Consider the following 18,589-nt stretch of genomic DNA (forward strand, 5'->3'; position numbering starts at 1 on the left):
ATTTTCATATTTTTACCTTTAACTGATTTTAACTAATTCTCTACTTAGCAAGTTAGATTGGTTTGAGTCATTTGATAATTTTCTTTTATTAAAAATTGTAATTAAAAAAAGATAGTTTATCTTATAAATAGTTTATCTCATACTATTGATACTAAACATATCACTGAAATTTTATAAAAGTTAGTTACGTGGAATTTACTTACTTCAATCATAAACAGAAATCAATCTAATTTATCTGGACTCAATTAAATCAATCTAATTAACCTAATCGAATAAATATCTCTAATAAAAAACGGTTAAGATAAAGAAAATACAAAGATTAGTATAATTATATGTAATATTGTAGCGCCACCGGAGGACCCACCTCTGCACAGTCCCTCCCTCAACGAATTCTATTTCTCCCAACTTTTTCCCTCAAAAACACATCCCAACCCATCTCTCTCTCTTCCGGCGTTTTCGCCTGTAACCCCTTTTTACGTTTTACTGCAAAGTCCTTCCCCTTCTTTCTTTTTCAATCTTTTTATTCTCCGTCGTAGTATTTCATATCTATCTATCTATCTATCTGCTACTTGTTTTTCTTTTCTGCTTTTCATTAATTTTTCTTCTTCTCCCCAATTTGCTTATCTGCTTCCTCGGATTCCTTATCGCTTCCCTGATTTCACCGTTATGACCTTTTCCCCATTCCTTTTCTGAGATTTCCCGAGGTTTTCACTCTTGCCATTTCTTATCAATTTATTAGGGTTTTTCTCCTATTTCCACCGACTTTATTATTAATTATGTGCGTGTTTTTTTTTTTTTGCTCAATCAGGGTTTCCGAGAGATGGCGAACGAAGGAAGTAATACTGAGACCTTAGCTCCCGCGGAGCCACACCTGTTCGAGGTAATCTATGAAGCGTGGTTCCGTTTCTTAAAAACTAAGTTGTTTAGATGCTTATGTTTATGGTCAAGTTTGTGAATCAAACAGTGTTGTTTATTTAATGAGTTTGAAAATGTGATGTACTGATGTCGTTCAAGTGTTCTTCATACAAACTTTCATCCGTTAAAATTTTGATCCGTATGTTGCTGAATACTGAGAGCCTGCTGCAATCATTCTTTTGATATTTTCAACGGTTAGTAAGTCGTAAGAGTTTGCTGGTGAAGTTTTCTGTGCCTGTTATGTGAATGATTTGTCTTCCAGGGAAAAAATATGTTTGCTAAGCGGCTAATTCTCTTACTGGTGTAAATGGACTCCTATTTAATTTCTACACCATATTTTTTCTGTTTTGGGTGTTTTGGCCTGAATGATATCTCATCCTTGTATCACTTAATTCTTGCACGGTTCAGTTGAGTATACTTTGATCACGTAAAGCGTAACTCGTAATCTCTTTTGTAGAACCGGCACGTTGATGCTAGCCAACTTCATCCAACTTCCTATGCTCCCACTACAACTGGGTCTGAAGCTGCATCATGGACTGCTCATAGCTCTACAGGAAATGGGATCTATTCTAATCCAACCTACCAGTACGATCAACATTCACAGCCGCCTGCAAGAAGCATTCAAGATGGACACAATATATCATCAGTTGCCGGTAATTCATCAAATTTGGGAACAGCTAATGTAACCCAAGATTACAATGCATACGCATCATACCCAAGTTCTTCTAATCCGTATGGTTATGGCAGCATGGGATACTCGGGCTACTATAACAACTATCAACAGCAACCTAATCATACCTATTCACAGCCTGTAGGAGCATATCAAAACACAGGTGCTCCTTATCAGCCTATTTCCTCCTTTCAGAATACTGGGTCTTATGCTGGATCCGCAAGTTATTCAAGCACTTATTACAATCCTGCTGATTATCAGACTACTGGAGGTTACCAAAACAGCAGCGGATATGGAAATCAAGCGACTGTGTGGAACAATGGCAGTTACTCTTCTCATCCATATACTAATTACACCCCGGATTCCAGTGGTTCCTATAGTTCTGGTGCTGCCACTACTTCACTGCAGTATCAGCAACAGTACAAACAGTGGGCAGACTACTACAACCAAACAGAAGTCAGCTGTGCACCTGGGACAGAGAACTTATCTGTCACAAGTTCATCTGCTTTGGGTTGCCCTATTCCTGCAGTTACTAGTGGTTATGCAACTCCAAGTAGCCAGCCTCCGCAGTCATATCCACCATTTTGGAGGCAAGAGTCCAGCTCTTCTGCTATACCTTCTTTTCAGGTTTGAGATTACTTTCAGACCAAAAGTGTGGAAAAATGATTACTTGGAATATTTGACCTGACAGAGCAGATACATTATTATTCATACTGCCAAGTTGCTTTTGTTATGGCATTTGTTGAATTCCATTTCTAATAAAAAAATTTCCCGATGGATATCTAATATTTGTCTGGCTTCAGTTTTATGAGATTGTTGTATTTGGATGATTAGTTTTTTTTTTTGGAAGTCTAGTTTAGTTAACTTATTAATTTTATGTTCTTTTCTTTTTGTGGTCAGCCTGCTGCAGTAAATGGTGGTGATCACGATAGTTACTGGAAACATGGGCCCCAAACTTCTCAGATACAACAAACTAATCCTATTCAGCCAAACTATCAAAGTCCTTTGGATTTAAAATCTTCTTATGATACATTTCAGGATCAACAGAAGACTGTATCTTCTCAAGGAGCCAATTTGTACCTTCCTCCTCCTCCACCGCTGCCTCTCCCCTCTCAACAGGTAAACCTGTCACCTGTACAAAGTGCTCCGTCTCCAGATGCAAAACGGGTAAGCAAACTTCAAATTCCTACAAATCCACGAATTGCTTCAAATTTGACATTTGGACAGCCCAAAGCCGAAAAGGATGGCTCTTCAACTGGTTCTGCGCCAAAACCTGTGTATATAGCTGTTTCGTTACCAAAGCCAGCAGAGAAAGTATCATCTAACGATGCTGCTAATTCCATACTTAAGGTGATATTTGGACAATAATATTCAATGGATTTTTAAATTACATAATGCATACTAAATTATTATCATCCTGACAATTTATTTATTCATTTCATTATTTGCTTTATAAGAAAAATAAAGTTTTAGAAAAGATCATTGTACTATAAGTTGATGGGACCTAAGTGTTTGGACTTACAAGTTTAGGTATATTTTTCCATAAAAGAAAAAAAATATAATTTATTATCTTTTAATAAGTACCGAACTATTCTTGCTCACAGCCTGGTATGTTTCCCAAGTCTTTACGTGGGTACGTGGAAAGAGCTTTGGCTCGTTGTAAAGATGATAAGCAAATGGCTGCATGTCAGGGTGTCATGAAGGAGGTGGGTTTTTAGTCGTATATTGGAAGAAGAAAATATATGTTGATAATATTTCTTTCATATTCTGCTCTTTATGTATTTGCTACATTTGTTTGCCTCTCCCTTCTAGTTTTGGAGCTTTTACTCAATGGTAAATGATACATGTTTGTATATAACGTTAGAATCAAACAGAACAGAGTTTATGGTCTTGACCTTAGTTATTTAGAGCAGAAGAAGTATCTGATTATATAATTTTGTACAACTTGCCTTCATGTTTTTAAATTGATACTGGAGTCATTCAAAGAAAAAAAGTTGACATTTGTTTATAGAGCTAATGGTAAGTGATAGAGGGACATTTGTGTGCGGACATACCCACGTCATTTTTCATCCAATCACTAACCGGCATGTATGGTATATTAACTTTTATAATGACTATCTTGAAAGTCATGCTAGGGATGATTTCTGATTGGTTGACTTTTATGTCGACTTCAATAGTATAAAATCTTTTACACTGACAGTGCATGTCTGTGAAACTCTTCATAATAGAAAATTTAGTTAGATGCATCTACATTGTTGATGCCTTTTACATTGTCATCTGATCATGATAAGATTATTGACTTTTTATAATAATGACTTTATACTGACAATATCTCATAATTAAATTCTTGAATAAATACCTGCTGCCAAATCTTTGCACATGCACACAATGTCTTGTAAATTTTCCCTTCAATAAGCGCACAACTTGTGTGTGCACAAGGATGAAAGAGAAATGTCGGAGCTGTAGAATCTTATTATGAGCTACAGGGAGAACATGGTGCCATTCAGTGCAGTAAAAAGCCTGAGCTTTAGGAATATTGTTTACCATGAGATCTCCCTTGACAATTTCTTTTGAAATCCTTCTTGGTCTTCGTCTCCTCCAGTGCGTTCAAGAATGTTACTGAAAACAATTGCAGTTTTTGCCTGCAAAGGGGACAATTATTATCTGATGCTGTGTCTGAGAATTGGAATTTATTTTTACTTGTTTTCACTTATGGCAATTGACTTTGGAGAATAATCGTTGACATGTTTTTCAGTTCCCATGCTCATTTCTGGTTAACTGCCAGCTAAATATTAGGGCACTATCTAATGCATCATCCTGTTGGATCCATGTGATGGATTGCATTGTTGTGTATAACAAATATTCAGTTTTATACTCTATCTTCTTGTCCTTTTTGTTGTTCGCTATTAACATCAGTCATATAGGTTGTTTTCTTGATTATTGTTTTATTTTGCTTCAATAATAATCTTACTAGATTCCTTAACCTACTTGCAGATGATAACTAAGGCAACAGCTGATGGTACCCTCAACACACGAAATTGGGATATGGAACCACTTTTCCCAATGCCAGATGCAGATGTGATCAATAAAGAGTATGATTTCTCTTGTTTTTGTTGGTTGAAATATCATTATTGAACCTACCTGAGTATAAATTTCAGGTGCTTATGCTCTTTTCTAATTTTCATTGTTTGGTCAATTTCTGTTTCTTCCTATTTTCCATCTGGAATTTGTCCAAAGAGGAATTGAAGTAGCTTATTTCTTGTGGTAGGGAGGGCCAAAACAATGAAAAATTGAATGTAGTTAAACTAAAAGAAAGTTAAAAATTTAAAGTAAAAGTAAATAGATTATGCTGAACAACAGAGAATTACAGTACTTTATTAAAATAGTTATAGAGACTATTAAGAATTTTGTTTGATGTGATAGTTAGTATGATAGGAGCTTCTCCTTTATACACAATAAGAACCTATATATTTTAAATGTTATTAGAAGTTCATACGCATTTCTGTTGCAGTAAATGTGACATTTTAGAAACTATTAATCATGTCCATTGATTGTAATTTGATTTGGTCAGACTAGAGCTTATAAAGGTTTGGACAACGATCACCTTATGTGTAGCCTTTTGATCAAGTTAATGTCTAAAGCAATACATCAAGGAATAAAAACTATTGAGTGAACAACTAGAAGCATCTAATGTCTTGGAAGTTCTGATATTATTTATCTGCTTCCTCTTTAAATAATTAGGATAATTTAATGGAAAGTGATGCATGTCTTATTTTATTTTTTATTTTTATCCTCATTTTTATTCTTTTCATACTTATATTCCATGCCTTGCATCTGTGATTCATATGCATCCCATCCTTTGTAACAGTAAATTATAATGTTGACGACCGAATGTTATTTTAATGAGTGATGTAATATTATGACAAATATTATTTGTTGATGTTTGGTGCAGTAGTTCACTGTCATCAGCCCAGGATTCTTTATTGCCAAAGTATAAAAAAAGTCCTAGACGTTCGAAAAGTAGGTGGGAGCCAATGCCAGAGGAGAAGCCAGTTGAGAATCCAGTGGTAATAACTAACGATGCTGTAAAGTACAATAGTTGGGTACCTAATGCAAAGGACAGAAAGGTACTTATATGCTTGTTCAAGTAGTTTATTGAATTTTCAAGGCTCTAGCTGGTGTCATTCTTGCTACTTGTTGTCACAAATTAGGTGGAACCGCATCTTAATTAGTTTACCTTTTGTTTTCCTGTTTTCCCTTTAGTTTTTTATTATTGGTTTTGCTTGATTTCATGCCATTTTTATCTTATGGGTTATGTTTGAGGCTATGCATTGACATGATCTGGATAATAGTTGCTTTGCGATCCCCATGGCACTATCCTAGTCTGAATGATCCTTTGCTTTTCAGATAAGTTTGAGGTTCACATCCCATATATTTAATGTGCTCACTTTTATTCTACATTTCAATATCCTGGAATTTTTATTTGAGCTTCTGTGAGTGAGCTAGTATAATATGATTTTTTTTTTTTATGTGTCATTTGGTTGGCTTATGTATTGTCATCATTATTTTTTTCATAAAGCTTTTTAAGTTCATTGTATTGTATTATGTTTAACCAATTTAACTGCTTTACTTATTTATATTGTTCTATAAGCTGTGTCATCATTTACTTATAGCGTAACTGCTATTCCTTGTTGAGTCTGGAGTCTGGTATTGTTTACAAACGCATGGATTTGTTATATGTCTGTAGCTTATTCATTTTAAAAGAACTTTTTAATATGTGAAGTATTGTTCTTTTTTCCTCATACCAGAAGTGCTCTTAAAGTACAATCACATTGAGAATGAGAAGTACGTGTGCCTATAAATTTTAAAGAATTAATGTTTCATTTACCTCATAAAATGCCATGCAGGTGGCAATGGAAAACAAAGAAAGCAAGGAGGACGTGTTGAGGAATACTAAATTTTCTCCATTATTGCAGAGAATGTCTAATAAGGCTCTCCAAAGGCCATTTAAGAAGCAGCGTCTTACTGATGCTTCTATTGTTTCTGAAAATGTTGATGCATCTAGTGATAGTGACAAGGAGCAAAGTTTGACTTCGTATTATCCTTCTGCAATGGCATTTAGTGATACACCAGAGGAAAGGAAAAGACGTGAAAATCGTTCCAAGAGATTTGATTTACAAGGCCATCGAACAGAAAATAACCACTCTAGGAAAAAACATGCTGGAGCTGGAAACTTGTACAATAGAAGGGCTAGTGCCTTGGTTCTGAGCAAAATTTTTGAGGATGGTGCCAGCAAAGCTGTTGAGGATATTGACTGGGATGCTCTAACTGTGAAGGGCACTTGCCAGGAAATTGAAAAGCGTTACCTGCGTCTAACATCTGCCCCTGATCCTGCAACTGTAATGTCTCCCCTCAATAATTTAAATTGCTGTTACTTTTGTCTGTCTATCTATTTCCTTCACTCCCTAACTATGAACCTTATTAAAATGCTATGAACTTAAAGGTACGACCTGAAGAGGTTCTTGAGAAAGCACTATTGATGGTTAAGAATTCCCAGAAGAATTACCTTTATAAATGCGATCAGTTAAAGTCCATTCGCCAAGACCTAACTGTTCAACGAATACGCAATCAATTAACAGTCAAGGTATTTTTTCTGAAAGATAGCATTCTAGTGTTGCTTATTCTTTTTTTTCTTTACAATTTAATGGTTCCCACTTCCCCTGCATCTCTCTGGCTATGCTACTGATAAATTGTTCAGAAACCTCATTAAATTTTAAATCTCCATATCTTTATTGAAGTAAAGAGATCTATAGTGAGAACATATCGTCCCCCACTTATATTTTTCTTATTTTAACGTGTTCTGCATATCATAATTCGTTTCTGATATAACATAATGACGTCATCTGATATAACCTATAGAAAAAGGCTTCTGTGATGGTAATTTGCATCTTCTGTATATTCCAACTTTTCTGCCCTTGATAGTAACCCTTGAACCAATGCTTCAGGTGTATGAAACACATGCCCGATTGGCACTAGAATTTGGGGACTTGCCTGAATATAATCAGGTTAGTTCTGTATATTATCTTGTGAGGAAAAATGCTTTATTTAGTTTTCTTGTTAATTGTGCATCTGTTTTCCTTCTGAGATCAAGGATTAAAATTTTCACAGATGATTTTTTTGGTTGGAGGGGTTAGAGTGGAAATAGGGAGGAGAAAATTTAATTTATCAATTTTTTTTTCACTCTATTTATCACCTATTTTCATTCTTGATCTCTTCTCTTCTCTTTATTTTTCTTCACCTTAGTAACCTTTCTAATTTTTACTTTATTTCTCACCCATTTCCACTCATCGTTTTAATTACTATCTATCCTATTTCTCTAGTCTCTCTACCAAACAAGGCATAAAGGCAATCAATGCTATGAATTAGTTAATTGTAATTTTAAATCAAGGATGAAATTTGGGTACCATTCTTTTGAAATATGAATGTTTTATTGTAGAAGTTGCCAATTAAACTTTAGATAACGATGCTATTTGTGTGAATGCAGTGCCAATCTCAGTTAACAACTCTTTATGCTGAAGGCATTGAGGGCTCCGATATGGAATTTGCGGCTTACAACTTGCTTTGTGTTATTATGCATTCAAATAACAACAGAGATCTCGTATCATCGATGGCCAGGTTTGCCCTGCTCTTTCAAGCCTTCTTGATAAATCTAAAAGTTTAGTTGGGGGTGTATGAATAGTTATTTTATGAAGTAAAATTTAAGTAACAAATCAATTTTAATATAAAAGTTGTAATATAATTAGAGTTCGTAATAAGTTAATACATATAAATATATAATTTATACTTTTTGAATTTACAATAAGCAATTTAAATTGTGAAATAAGATGGTTTTTTATTATTGATAATTTATTTTGAAAAATAATTTAATCCGGAGATGAAGACGAAAGGAAGTAAATTAAAAAAGTGATAGACAATTAACAAATAGAAATGTGTGTGAGAAGGTGGTAGTTCAAATGGTTGAGGGAGAATGTTTTTGGTTAATTATAAAGATAGTATGTAAAATGTACATACAAAATTGAGGATATTAAAAATGTTTAATTGAGAGAAAATAAAACGATTGAGTCTAGGAATGAATTTACTGGGTCAATATTTATATTCTGAATTAATTTTTTACTATAATTTAAATTATAAAGATAATTTACAGCATGTAAAAAATACATCCAATATAGAGGATATTAAAATGTTTAATTGAGAGAAAATAAAAAGATTGAGTCTAGGAATGAATGTACTGGGTCAATATTTATATTATGAATTAATTTTTACTATGATTTAAATTATAAAGATAATTTATGACCTACACATCTATACTTAAAATATATTAGAAGTTTGTGTCATAGTTGCCCCCGAAGTCAATTTTGATCCCATCCCTATTTGGGACCTGGGGTTGAAATCACTGATTCTCAGATGCTGATGAACAATAGAGGAGTGCATCAAAATATTTTCCACGAATTATTGTAATAATAGTATTATTATAGCCAGTCTCAATTATTCTGCCATGATTCATATAACGTCTCAAATTTGAACGTCTAATGTTCTCAACACCAGGTTGTCTCTCGAAGCAAAGAAGGATGAAGCTGTAAAACATGCCCTTGCCGTTCGTGCCGCTGTAACTTCAGGAAATTATATTGCATTCTTTAGACTGTACAAAGAAGCTCCTAACCTGAACACCTGCCTTATGGGTGAGTGTTTGAAATTAACTTGTTTTCACCGTGTTAAGGGGATAAAATGAAGTGAAATTTTTATTTTTATTTTATTTCCACAGATCTATATGTTGAAAAGATGCGTTATAAGGCTGTGACCTGCATGTGCCGGTCTTATCGTCCAACTCTACCTGTCTCGTACATTTCTCAGGTTCTTGGGTTTTCGACCGGCGCTGCCATAAGTGGAGCAAGTGATGAAAGAGATACAGATGCTTTGGAAGAGTGTTCAGAATGGTTGAAAGCACACGGTGCTAGCATAATTACTGATAATAACGGAGATACTCTACTTGATACCAAAGTATGTTCGATCTCTCTATCCTTCGCATTCACACTGTCCTGTCGGTGATACACTACTCAAGATTTTATGGTTCCCGGACATATTTTGATTTGTTGAAACATCATTCATCTTGAGCATTATGATAGTGTTACCTTGAAACATCATTGCATTGCCTTCCACATTTTGAGAGTTGCTTTGAACTTACTGCATGAACTGGTTCAGCAGTATAAGTCTAGAAATTCAGTGACTAATCAACTTCTAAATTTGTTTTCTTAACCTGATTTATGGGGGGTGATCTGATGGGACATTTTAAATTTGCAGGTTTCAGCATCTACTCTGTGTATGCCGGAGCCAGAGGATGCTGTTGCCCACGGAGATGCGAATCTTGCTGTGAATGACTTTTTAGCACGAGCACCTTTATAGCCAAGTTTATTGTTTTTGAGGCACAGAATGATATGTGATATGACGTGGCTAGAACAAAGGCTGTGTGATGGATGGTCCTGTAACTTAGTGTCAAACCTGGGATTAGTAAGTGGAATATACACTATGGGAAGAGACAAATATGAAGCCGCCTAACGTTCCAACGAATACGTAACATACAGCCTTATAAATATTTGATTGATTAATTGTTTCGATGCTTACTATTCTTTCCTGGAGAAAGGCCAGGACTATAGGTGCAATGCAATGTAATTTACCTCTCAAAATAGTTATAAAAGCTCCCTCAATTTCTCTCTCATTTTTTGTACGAGAATTCAAATATTCATATTTTATATAAAAAAATTATAACATGCTTTTGATTTCTATTGGTTAATTCCATCTAATAAAACCATAAAGTCGGGCCGAAAGAGATGAAGAAACATGTATATTTTGTTAGATAATTGCTGCGCATTTGTTATAATTCGGTTATCAAAATCACCGAATTCTTCTATGAATAAAATTACAAATAGCTAAGTTTAATAATGACGTCATTTGATAAATTATTTTTCTTAGACTAGACTTTTTGTACTGGTAGATTTGTTAAATATTGTGGTTAAATTCTATGAATAAAATTACAAACAGCAGTATTTTGTTTATAAGAAAATAACTCAGCTGTAAAATATTAATGGGGAATTAAAGTTATAATTACCTAAAGCCATTTTTCTATTTATAAAATAAAATTACCTATATACATGCATAAACATATCTTTTCATCATTGTATATATGTATAGATATGAATTTATCAATTAAGTTTACGAAACAACCGATTTTATTAATGATTAAATATATTTTTAGTATTTGAAATTTGATACCAAAATAAAATTAGTTTTTATTTAAAATTGTAATAAATTTTAGTTTTCAAATTTTAAAAATAAATTAATATTTTTTTAATCTAATTTTTTATATGTTAAACATGTTTTATGTTATTATTTAAATTATTACGTTTTTTATTTAATATTAAGTAAAAAAACACATTTAATATATAAAAAAATTAAACATAAATTAAAATGATTGTATTAATTTATTTTAAAAGTTTATAAATTTAAATATATCAAAGCTTTAAATAATGATAAATTTTAATTTCATTGATAAGTTAAACATATATTTAAATATTTTGTTAATTTAACAACCAATTATATGTTTTATGTGTTACACTTATATTTTTTTACACAAACCTTTACCGTGTGTTACTTAAATTAAAATACTTTAGTGTATATTAGTAATATTTCATAGAGAAATACTGCTTTGACACTCAGTCTAAAAAAACATATATTTTACAATTCTTTCTAATAACATAATAAATATATTAAAATTTTAAATTAAAAATAACATAAATATGATTTAAATATCATTATTTTGAGTTGTAATATAAAGATTTTTTCCCTGGTGTGAGAGTATCACCACTCTATTTCATATTCTATTTAAAATATATTTTTCTATATTTCTAACTCTTTGATTATAACTAGAGTAGGACTAAATGCATTCAATAATCGAAACACATACGGTAACACATTAAATGATTAAAAATTTAATCGAAACAGATAAACACTGCACTAGTTTATGAAAATAATTAAGTAATTTATGAAAGTGGAGATTACAAGTTTTTATCAGATTGTCGATTGCCAAGAACAGAAGAAATAGAATAGAGAAATTACAAAAAAACAAAAAAATGCAGAAACTGAAACTCAGGGATGATGATGATGATCAGCTCCTCTTGTTCTTGCTACCCAGCAAGAGGGAGAAGTAGAACAAGAATCTAAAGAAGAATCCCCAGGCGACGGTGACCCACAAGCAGTTCCACTTGGTCAAATCGGTGACCCCGTTCTGCCGCAAAATGTCGGAACCGGTGGTCAAACAGGTGGAGGTGGTAATGTTCATTCCGAGAGTGTTGCTCATGGCGTCCAAAAGCTTAACCTTCAGAGCCTGGGGCACCGACCCAAGAGGCGTGTTATCGAAAATCTGTACCCCCCTCACGAAGCACTTCACTGGGTCATCGAACTCGTTCTGCAAAACAGCTTCATAAGGGTACTTCACCAGTGACAGGTAGTGGAACCAAATCCAGTAACTGGGAATCCTATCCCTGTTGATGAAGAATCCACTGAACAGCAAGAAATACGCGAGAATGGCAACCACGATGGTGTAACCCAGCATCACGTGAGGCACCACACCGGAAAGGAACGTCACGAACGAATTCCCAGCCCAAAACGACGCAAATATAATCAGGAAATAAAACAAAAAGCCCGAAACTCCACCGTCCAGGCCCACGGCCCAGAACGTGGTTGCCGCGAAAGCCAACGAGAGAAACGTTAGTGCCGGCAACGCAACCAGCGCATGCGAGACCAAATAGGAGATTCTTCTGTAAGCGTTGTAAGCAGTTTCCCTCATGAAAATGTAGCGTTCTTGGAGGAAGACGGGAAGCGCGTCGGCAGTGGTGTAGAAAGTTGTTGACATGGCAAAGGCGAAGAATCCCAGCCTCTCTTGCACTCCTTTCGGAGAGTTATCCAGTTGCCAAAACATGGTCGCAAGAATGAACCCCGTCACCATCACCGCACCCAATCTTATCCCAAACAACTCCGGCATTCTTCTCGAGTTCAAGAACGACCGCTTCGACAGCGTCGCCATCTCAATCCAAAACGGATTCGCAAAAGTTGGCACCATCGACGACGGGTTCGGGTTCGTGTTCGTGGCTCCAGAAACCAGTTTCCCTCGCGAAATGCTCGCGCTTATTGCTTCCTTCAACGATAACCCGTTCCGTTCCGCCTCAGTTGTCGTTTGATGGTGCTTCGTCATGCTCTGCCACGATTTGTTGAACTCGACCAAGCTCTTCGTTCCGCCGGGGGAGCCTTCCAGTTCGCGAATCAGGTCCAACGCGAATTCCGTTCTGTTGTCGGTTTCCGGAATCGGATGACCGAACTCGGAGAAGAAAACCGGTAACTGCGACGGTGAACCGCTGTAAACGGTTTGGCCCCGTGATAAGAAGATCATGCGGTCCAGAAGCCCTAGGATTCGGTAACTCGGTTGGTGAATGGACATGATCACGATGCTTCCGCTCTGTGCGATTCTCTGCAAAACCTTCACCACCAAGAACGCGCTGGTGGAGTCAAGTCCCGAGGTTGGCTCGTCCAGGAACAGCAGGATAGGGTCGTGGATAATGTCGATGCCGATGGAAACTCTCCGACGCTCTCCGCCTGATACTCCGCGGTGACCTTCGTCGCCGATAACTGTTTTCGCGGCGTTCCGAAGACCTAGCTGCTCGATGAGAGCCTGGACGCGGGCGTTTTTCTTCGACTTGGAGAGCGTGCGCGGAAGTCTGAATTCCGCTGCGAACATCAAAGTCTCTTCCACGGTGAGCATCGGGAAGAGCAGGTCGTCTTGCATCACGTACGCAGAGATCACCTTCAGTAGACGCGATTCCAGCGTTTCGCCGTTCAGCGCCACCGTGCCTTTTAGACTTCCCTTGGCGATTCGGTTCGCCAGCGCGTCGATCAGTGTTGACTTTCCAGAACCGCTGGCGCCGAGTACCGCCATGATCTCGCCGTCGCGCGCCTCGCCGGAGATATCGTTAAGGAGCGTCTTGGTCCGCCTGAACATGCTCTCGCCGACGGCAGGAGCCTCGGATACCGCGGACGCGCCGAGGCGGCTTCCACGGCATGGAAAGACAGAGGAGAGGCTCATTTTGCGGCGCGCCTTGACGCTGTATGTGAGGTTGCTGAAGGAGAGGACGAATGGCAGCGAGCGAGGCCCAACTCCGGCGGCGTCAACTATATCGAGCGCGTGATGCACCGGCGTCTCGCTTCCGTCGCCGGAGGCTTCCTTCCTGGCGTCCCCGACGTGCTTGAGGAGCTGGCCGAGGGTGGGCATCTCAGCGGAGGCGGGGCGGCGCGTGAGGTCGTCCATTTCCATTAAGTCGAAGTAGGGAGTGGTGACATTATTGATCGCTAATGAATTGTCCGCAACAATGCGAGATGACATTGCTTCTGGGGGAGCTTCAGAGGGAGTGATGGTGTAGAAGTGGTTGATGAGTTGGAGAAGGAAGGTTAAAGGTTATGCAGTATATATGGAAATGGATGTGGAAGGTTTGATTTTGCTGGATATTAATATAGGGTTTTGACTAATGTATGGGTTTTATTTGGAGGTGACCTACAACTCCTAATTCATCAATTACCCAAACGTATGTATCTCTTTTTACACTTCATTTCATTATCTGTGTTATCTTATTCATCACACTGTTTCAAATTCAAATTACTTCCTGTTAGGTGGGGGCGTCCATCTACTGTGGCCTAACCACGTAATTCTTCCTCATGCACTACCACATTTTTCGGTCCAATACTATTTTCTCTACAACAAAACTACTCTTTTTTAATTCCTTTCTCCGCTCAAATATTCTTCTATCTTTTTCTTTCTTTTTTTAAATTCTCTTCTAAAATCATAATTTGACATTGAAAAATATTATTTAACGCACCTAAATTTTTTTATCTTTATCTACTTTTTACTCTCTTTTTAAAAAATATAAAAATTTATATTTTTATAACCATTCTTTTCTTATTATAATTTATACAAATAAATGTAAAAGTGTGTTATGATACACTTACTTCTCATAAAACTAAAAAAATCATTTTTTTATGATTATTTTATTCTTATTAAATGTATCAAATGAACGGATGTTTTATTATTAACCTTTTTTTTTTTCAAATAGTCAATAAAAATTACTTTAAATAAACTTTTCTCCGTCTTGATAGAATTGAGTTCCTGATGATTGGTTTACACTTCCTACAAATGCAAGTTAATTGCTTATCTTATACAATTCATGCGTGAGGTATTGATTAAAGGGTGTGTTTATCCACGAATAATGTTATTGGCCGAATTGCATCATCAACTTTAGAGCAACCATTCACGAAACCACACCTTAATTATCTGAAAAACTGTCCAAACAAATCCTCTGTACATTTCACTCACAACCACTTATATTAGAACACCTATATAATATGACTGATGTTGTTGGTCTTCTTGGATCATCGTTTCCTTTAATAAAAAACAGTGCCATGAATACTATGATTCGAGTGTTGCAACAACATGTCATTAAATAATGAGTTTCACTGGACAGTATACAGTATACAGTTCCAGAGACCAAAGGGAACCGAGGTTAAAATCTTCCTTTATTTTCTTATAATGTATTTACATCATGATATATTATTAAGAACTTTTCTTATCAACTTTTTTACCATATATGATATTATTTTATTGGTTTATATATTTAAAACAGATCAATTACGAATTATTACACAAGTATTTTGTATAAAAGTTGTTAAAATAAGTTATTAAAAGAACATTTTTCTTACACTTTTTTGGTTACTTCTCTTGTTAAAGAAGGAAAAAGTTTCAAAATGCATTCACTGTATTGATAAATTTACTAAGTTGTGCACGTAAAGCTACCAAAGTAGGCAAGAAATATGCGTAAAACTTGGCGCCATGTGATGGATGACGCCGAACAGTTCCTGGATCAAATGTGGAAAAATTTGAAACTAAGACTCAAGAAAATGGTAAGGAACGGAGGAAAAGGTGGCAGTGGTCAATGTATGATGAATATGTGCAACTGATATGAATCACCATCAACACTACTCCAAAACGAAATTATCACACTACATTACCTTCAAATTATCATTATTGTTATTAATTTTTTAAATACTTAGATGCATTAATTATATTAACATTTTCAATTGCCCTCAATTTTCTTGTGTTCTCCCTGTGTTAAACCTAAAAAACTGAGATTTTCATTATTCTGTGTTGGCTTCCAGAAAAGAAACATGGCCGGCCAAAGTCCAACAACGTCATCAGGGATTGAAAAATGGTCAGAGGTGACGGTTGGTTACCTTTTACAAATTAAAATTGTATTTTTCTTCGGTAATCTCTCTCTTTGATACTGCAATATGATTGCAGATCTGATCTAATAAACTTTAACCACTTTCTTTCTTAAAGAAAGAAAAAACCGACTTTTGATTACATATACTTTGTCAACCTTGGTGTCAATGCAGGGACACTGCTACCTTCTCACCTTTTCACTCTCACTTTCAACCATAAAACAAGTTTTTCACATATATTTACGGTTGGATACAAACAAAATTCCACTAAGAAACACACATGAATTTATATAAACATAAAATACCTCTTTAATAAAAGGTCTTTTAGAATTATATACACATAATATATCTTCTTTAAGATGACTTTTAGAGTTATCGGGGTGTGGAGATATATGGATAAGTATATATTAAACCTACAGAACACTTGCCTCAGAGACCACCTTAGTATCAAACCATTACCTTAAAAAAAAAGCAGCAGAAACATGGTAGTTAATGCAGGTGGGCTACCATCCCAAAGTTACCAACCTGCAAGCTAACTCTTACCAATCTTTCTCTCTCCGGTGACTTGCGTTCCCACGTAAAGCACTCAAAGTCAAGACAAAAATTGGGTATCAGCAATTTCTGCATGTGCTCACACATCCTTCATTCATTCTCAATGTCTTCAACTATCTCCTTCTCTTCCTTCAAATAATTTATCTCTGTGGGTGTTTGGTCATCTAGTTAACTGTCACTGTTTTATGTGTTTGGAATCTCCTTCTTTTTCTTATCACTAACTTTTTCTCTGATTCTCTTTTTCCACACCACCGTCAATTCATAACCAAGTTGTGCTAAATTAGTCACTATTACATACTTTTAGATACTCATCACATCATCATTTTCTATCTATTAAATTCGTAATATTTTAAGATACTGTAAGAATTTCTGGTCAAACATTTTGGTTCAATTTCGACTCCTATTTCTGTTGCATAACTTACGTGCCTTTCCACAGTAACTTTCATATGAGGAAAACTTTATTTTATAAAATTAAATTTAAGATCCACTTCTTGGTATAATAATAGAGTACTCGAAACTTTATCTTAAACGTTTTTCAAATACTTAAAAGTTACTATTTAATCATATATGAAATGATCCTAACTATGTTTTTTTCTTATATAGAAAAAAGGACTGAAAGTCCCTCGATACAAATAAAAAAAAAAAAAGAATAATGATATTTTGATAATATTTTTTTGACAACATTTTAATATCATTTACGGTCATTGTGTGATTAGTCCATGTTGGTGTTTATGATTATTGTTATTGATTGAGGAGTAATTTTGGACCAATCACAAAATCACACGTAGATGATGTTAAAATGTTGTCAAAAATATATTGTTAAAATATCATTATCTAAAAAGAAAATGACCTTTCGCCGTGCCAAAAAGAATGAAGTTATGGATATTGTCAAATGTGAAGAAGAAAGTCAGAGAGTGTAATTAAGGAAGAAAAGTAAATAAAGAAATGTGTTTGCAAAGTTACCTTGATTTCGTGTTTAAGTGTTAAGAAAATATATTATTAGGTTTTTATTTGTTGGTCCACCCTCAACCGTGTGTTAAGAACTTTTTTTTATCACTTTTAGACTCATAATTCTCTAACTTTCTAGATTCTTTTTCAGATTCATGGACATAACTTGTGTTTTCAAGATTCAGTATCTGGATTCATTTGCCATATTAAAATTTACGACTGAATTCAATCATTACTATATCTAATATATTTTCATGCTCTGTTTTTTATATTACATAATCTGTAATATAAAATTATATTTTGAATTATACAATCACTAATTTAAATTTGAACAGTCAATCTAAAATACAAATTATATTTTGAATTATACAATTCATAATATAAAATTACATTCAGGTTTGTACAATAAGTTGTTAAGAAGTTGATTTTAGTTGGGACTTCTAACATCAACAATATAAATTTATATGTATTTTTTTCTACATCAGTAAATTGCTTCTGCATACTATATTTCTGCATTAATGAGTGAATTACTTTGAAACAAAGGAAATTGGATTATGATCTTGGCTTAAAGTGGCACTAATAGTTATCCATGGGGAACCAGTTTCCAAAATAAAGTCTGGGAAAGTTTAGAACATCCATCGCAGTTGCTCGAGTAATCAATGGCTTTAAATTTTGAAAAACTTAAAATTTGACTTGTTAAGAAAATTGGTTATGGACGCCAATGGAGGAAGAGGTTTGGATGCAGATGGAGGTGAAGAAGAAGATGGGGTGGAAGTGAAGGGAGAGGTAGAGAAAAAAATGAGGACAAATTTGTCCTTTCACTTTGCTTAAAGAGGTGCAAGAAGAAAGTATGGAGGTACATAAATAAATACCCTAACATTCATTCCAGATTGTTGGACCCATCACTCGTGGGTTAGCCCACTAACAACCGTAATGATCCATGTAGTTAATTGTAGTCGTTTCACATGACAACAAACATTTTGATTTTTGTCACTTCCACTACTTTGCAATTTTAATTTTTTAATTTAAAAAAAAAATATAAATAAAATGGAGATAAAAAAATCTAAAACATGGATCAAAATAAAAAACGAATTAGATAAATGGATTTTTAATAGATTATAACAATGCAAA

The 18,589-nt window shown here is 35.0% G+C and overlaps 2 protein-coding genes across 7 annotated transcripts; one reads left to right on the forward strand and one right to left on the reverse strand.

Moving 5' to 3' along the window:
- The first annotated feature begins 359 nt into the window (after nucleotides 1-359).
- Nucleotides 360-10,423, forward strand: LOC108325932 (SAC3 family protein A). Of its 6 annotated transcripts, none has more exons than XM_017559084.1 (15): nucleotides 361-704; nucleotides 809-880; nucleotides 1,373-2,212; nucleotides 2,486-2,752; nucleotides 2,813-2,935; nucleotides 3,190-3,291; nucleotides 4,580-4,677; nucleotides 5,538-5,712; nucleotides 6,493-6,984; nucleotides 7,089-7,229; nucleotides 7,591-7,650; nucleotides 8,130-8,260; nucleotides 9,191-9,324; nucleotides 9,408-9,643; nucleotides 9,944-10,423. In XM_017559084.1, the coding sequence occupies exons 2-15, from the start codon at nucleotides 821-823 to the stop codon at nucleotides 10,043-10,045; spliced, it is 2,961 nt and encodes a 986-aa protein (XP_017414573.1). In that variant the 5' UTR covers nucleotides 361-704; nucleotides 809-820; the 3' UTR covers nucleotides 10,046-10,423. The 6 variants fall into 6 exon arrangements, with proteins under 6 accessions (XP_017414574.1, XP_017414573.1, XP_017414575.1 ...); XM_017559086.1 differs by having other exon boundaries at nucleotides 2,486-2,704; XM_017559082.1 differs by having other exon boundaries at nucleotides 2,486-2,935.
- Nucleotides 10,424-11,663: 1,240 nt separating this feature from the next.
- Nucleotides 11,664-14,161, reverse strand: LOC108325309 (ABC transporter G family member 6). The gene has a single exon (XM_017558366.2). The coding sequence runs from the start codon at nucleotides 14,070-14,072 to the stop codon at nucleotides 11,805-11,807; it is 2,268 nt and encodes a 755-aa protein (XP_017413855.2). The 5' UTR covers nucleotides 14,073-14,161; the 3' UTR covers nucleotides 11,664-11,804.
- Nucleotides 14,162-18,589: the final 4,428 nt, after the last annotated feature.

Source organism: Vigna angularis, chromosome 3 (genome assembly GCF_016808095.1).
Source record: "Vigna angularis cultivar LongXiaoDou No.4 chromosome 3, ASM1680809v1, whole genome shotgun sequence".
Taxonomy (NCBI): domain Eukaryota; kingdom Viridiplantae; phylum Streptophyta; class Magnoliopsida; order Fabales; family Fabaceae; genus Vigna; species Vigna angularis.

Excerpts from the sequence above, each read along its gene's own strand:
- LOC108325932 (XM_017559082.1), top strand. The coding sequence starts at position 821 with ATGGCGAACGAAGGAAGTAATACTGAGACCTTAGCTCCCGCGGAGCCA. Across the intron at positions 2,936-3,189 it reads CTGCTAATTCCATACTTAAG|CCTGGTATGTTTCCCAAGTC; the intron begins GTGATATTTGGA and ends TCTTGCTCACAG. Across the intron at positions 3,292-4,579 it reads GTCAGGGTGTCATGAAGGAG|ATGATAACTAAGGCAACAGC; the intron begins GTGGGTTTTTAG and ends ACCTACTTGCAG.
- LOC108325309 (XM_017558366.2), bottom strand. The coding sequence starts at position 14,072 with ATGTCATCTCGCATTGTTGCGGACAATTCATTAGCGATCAATAATGTC.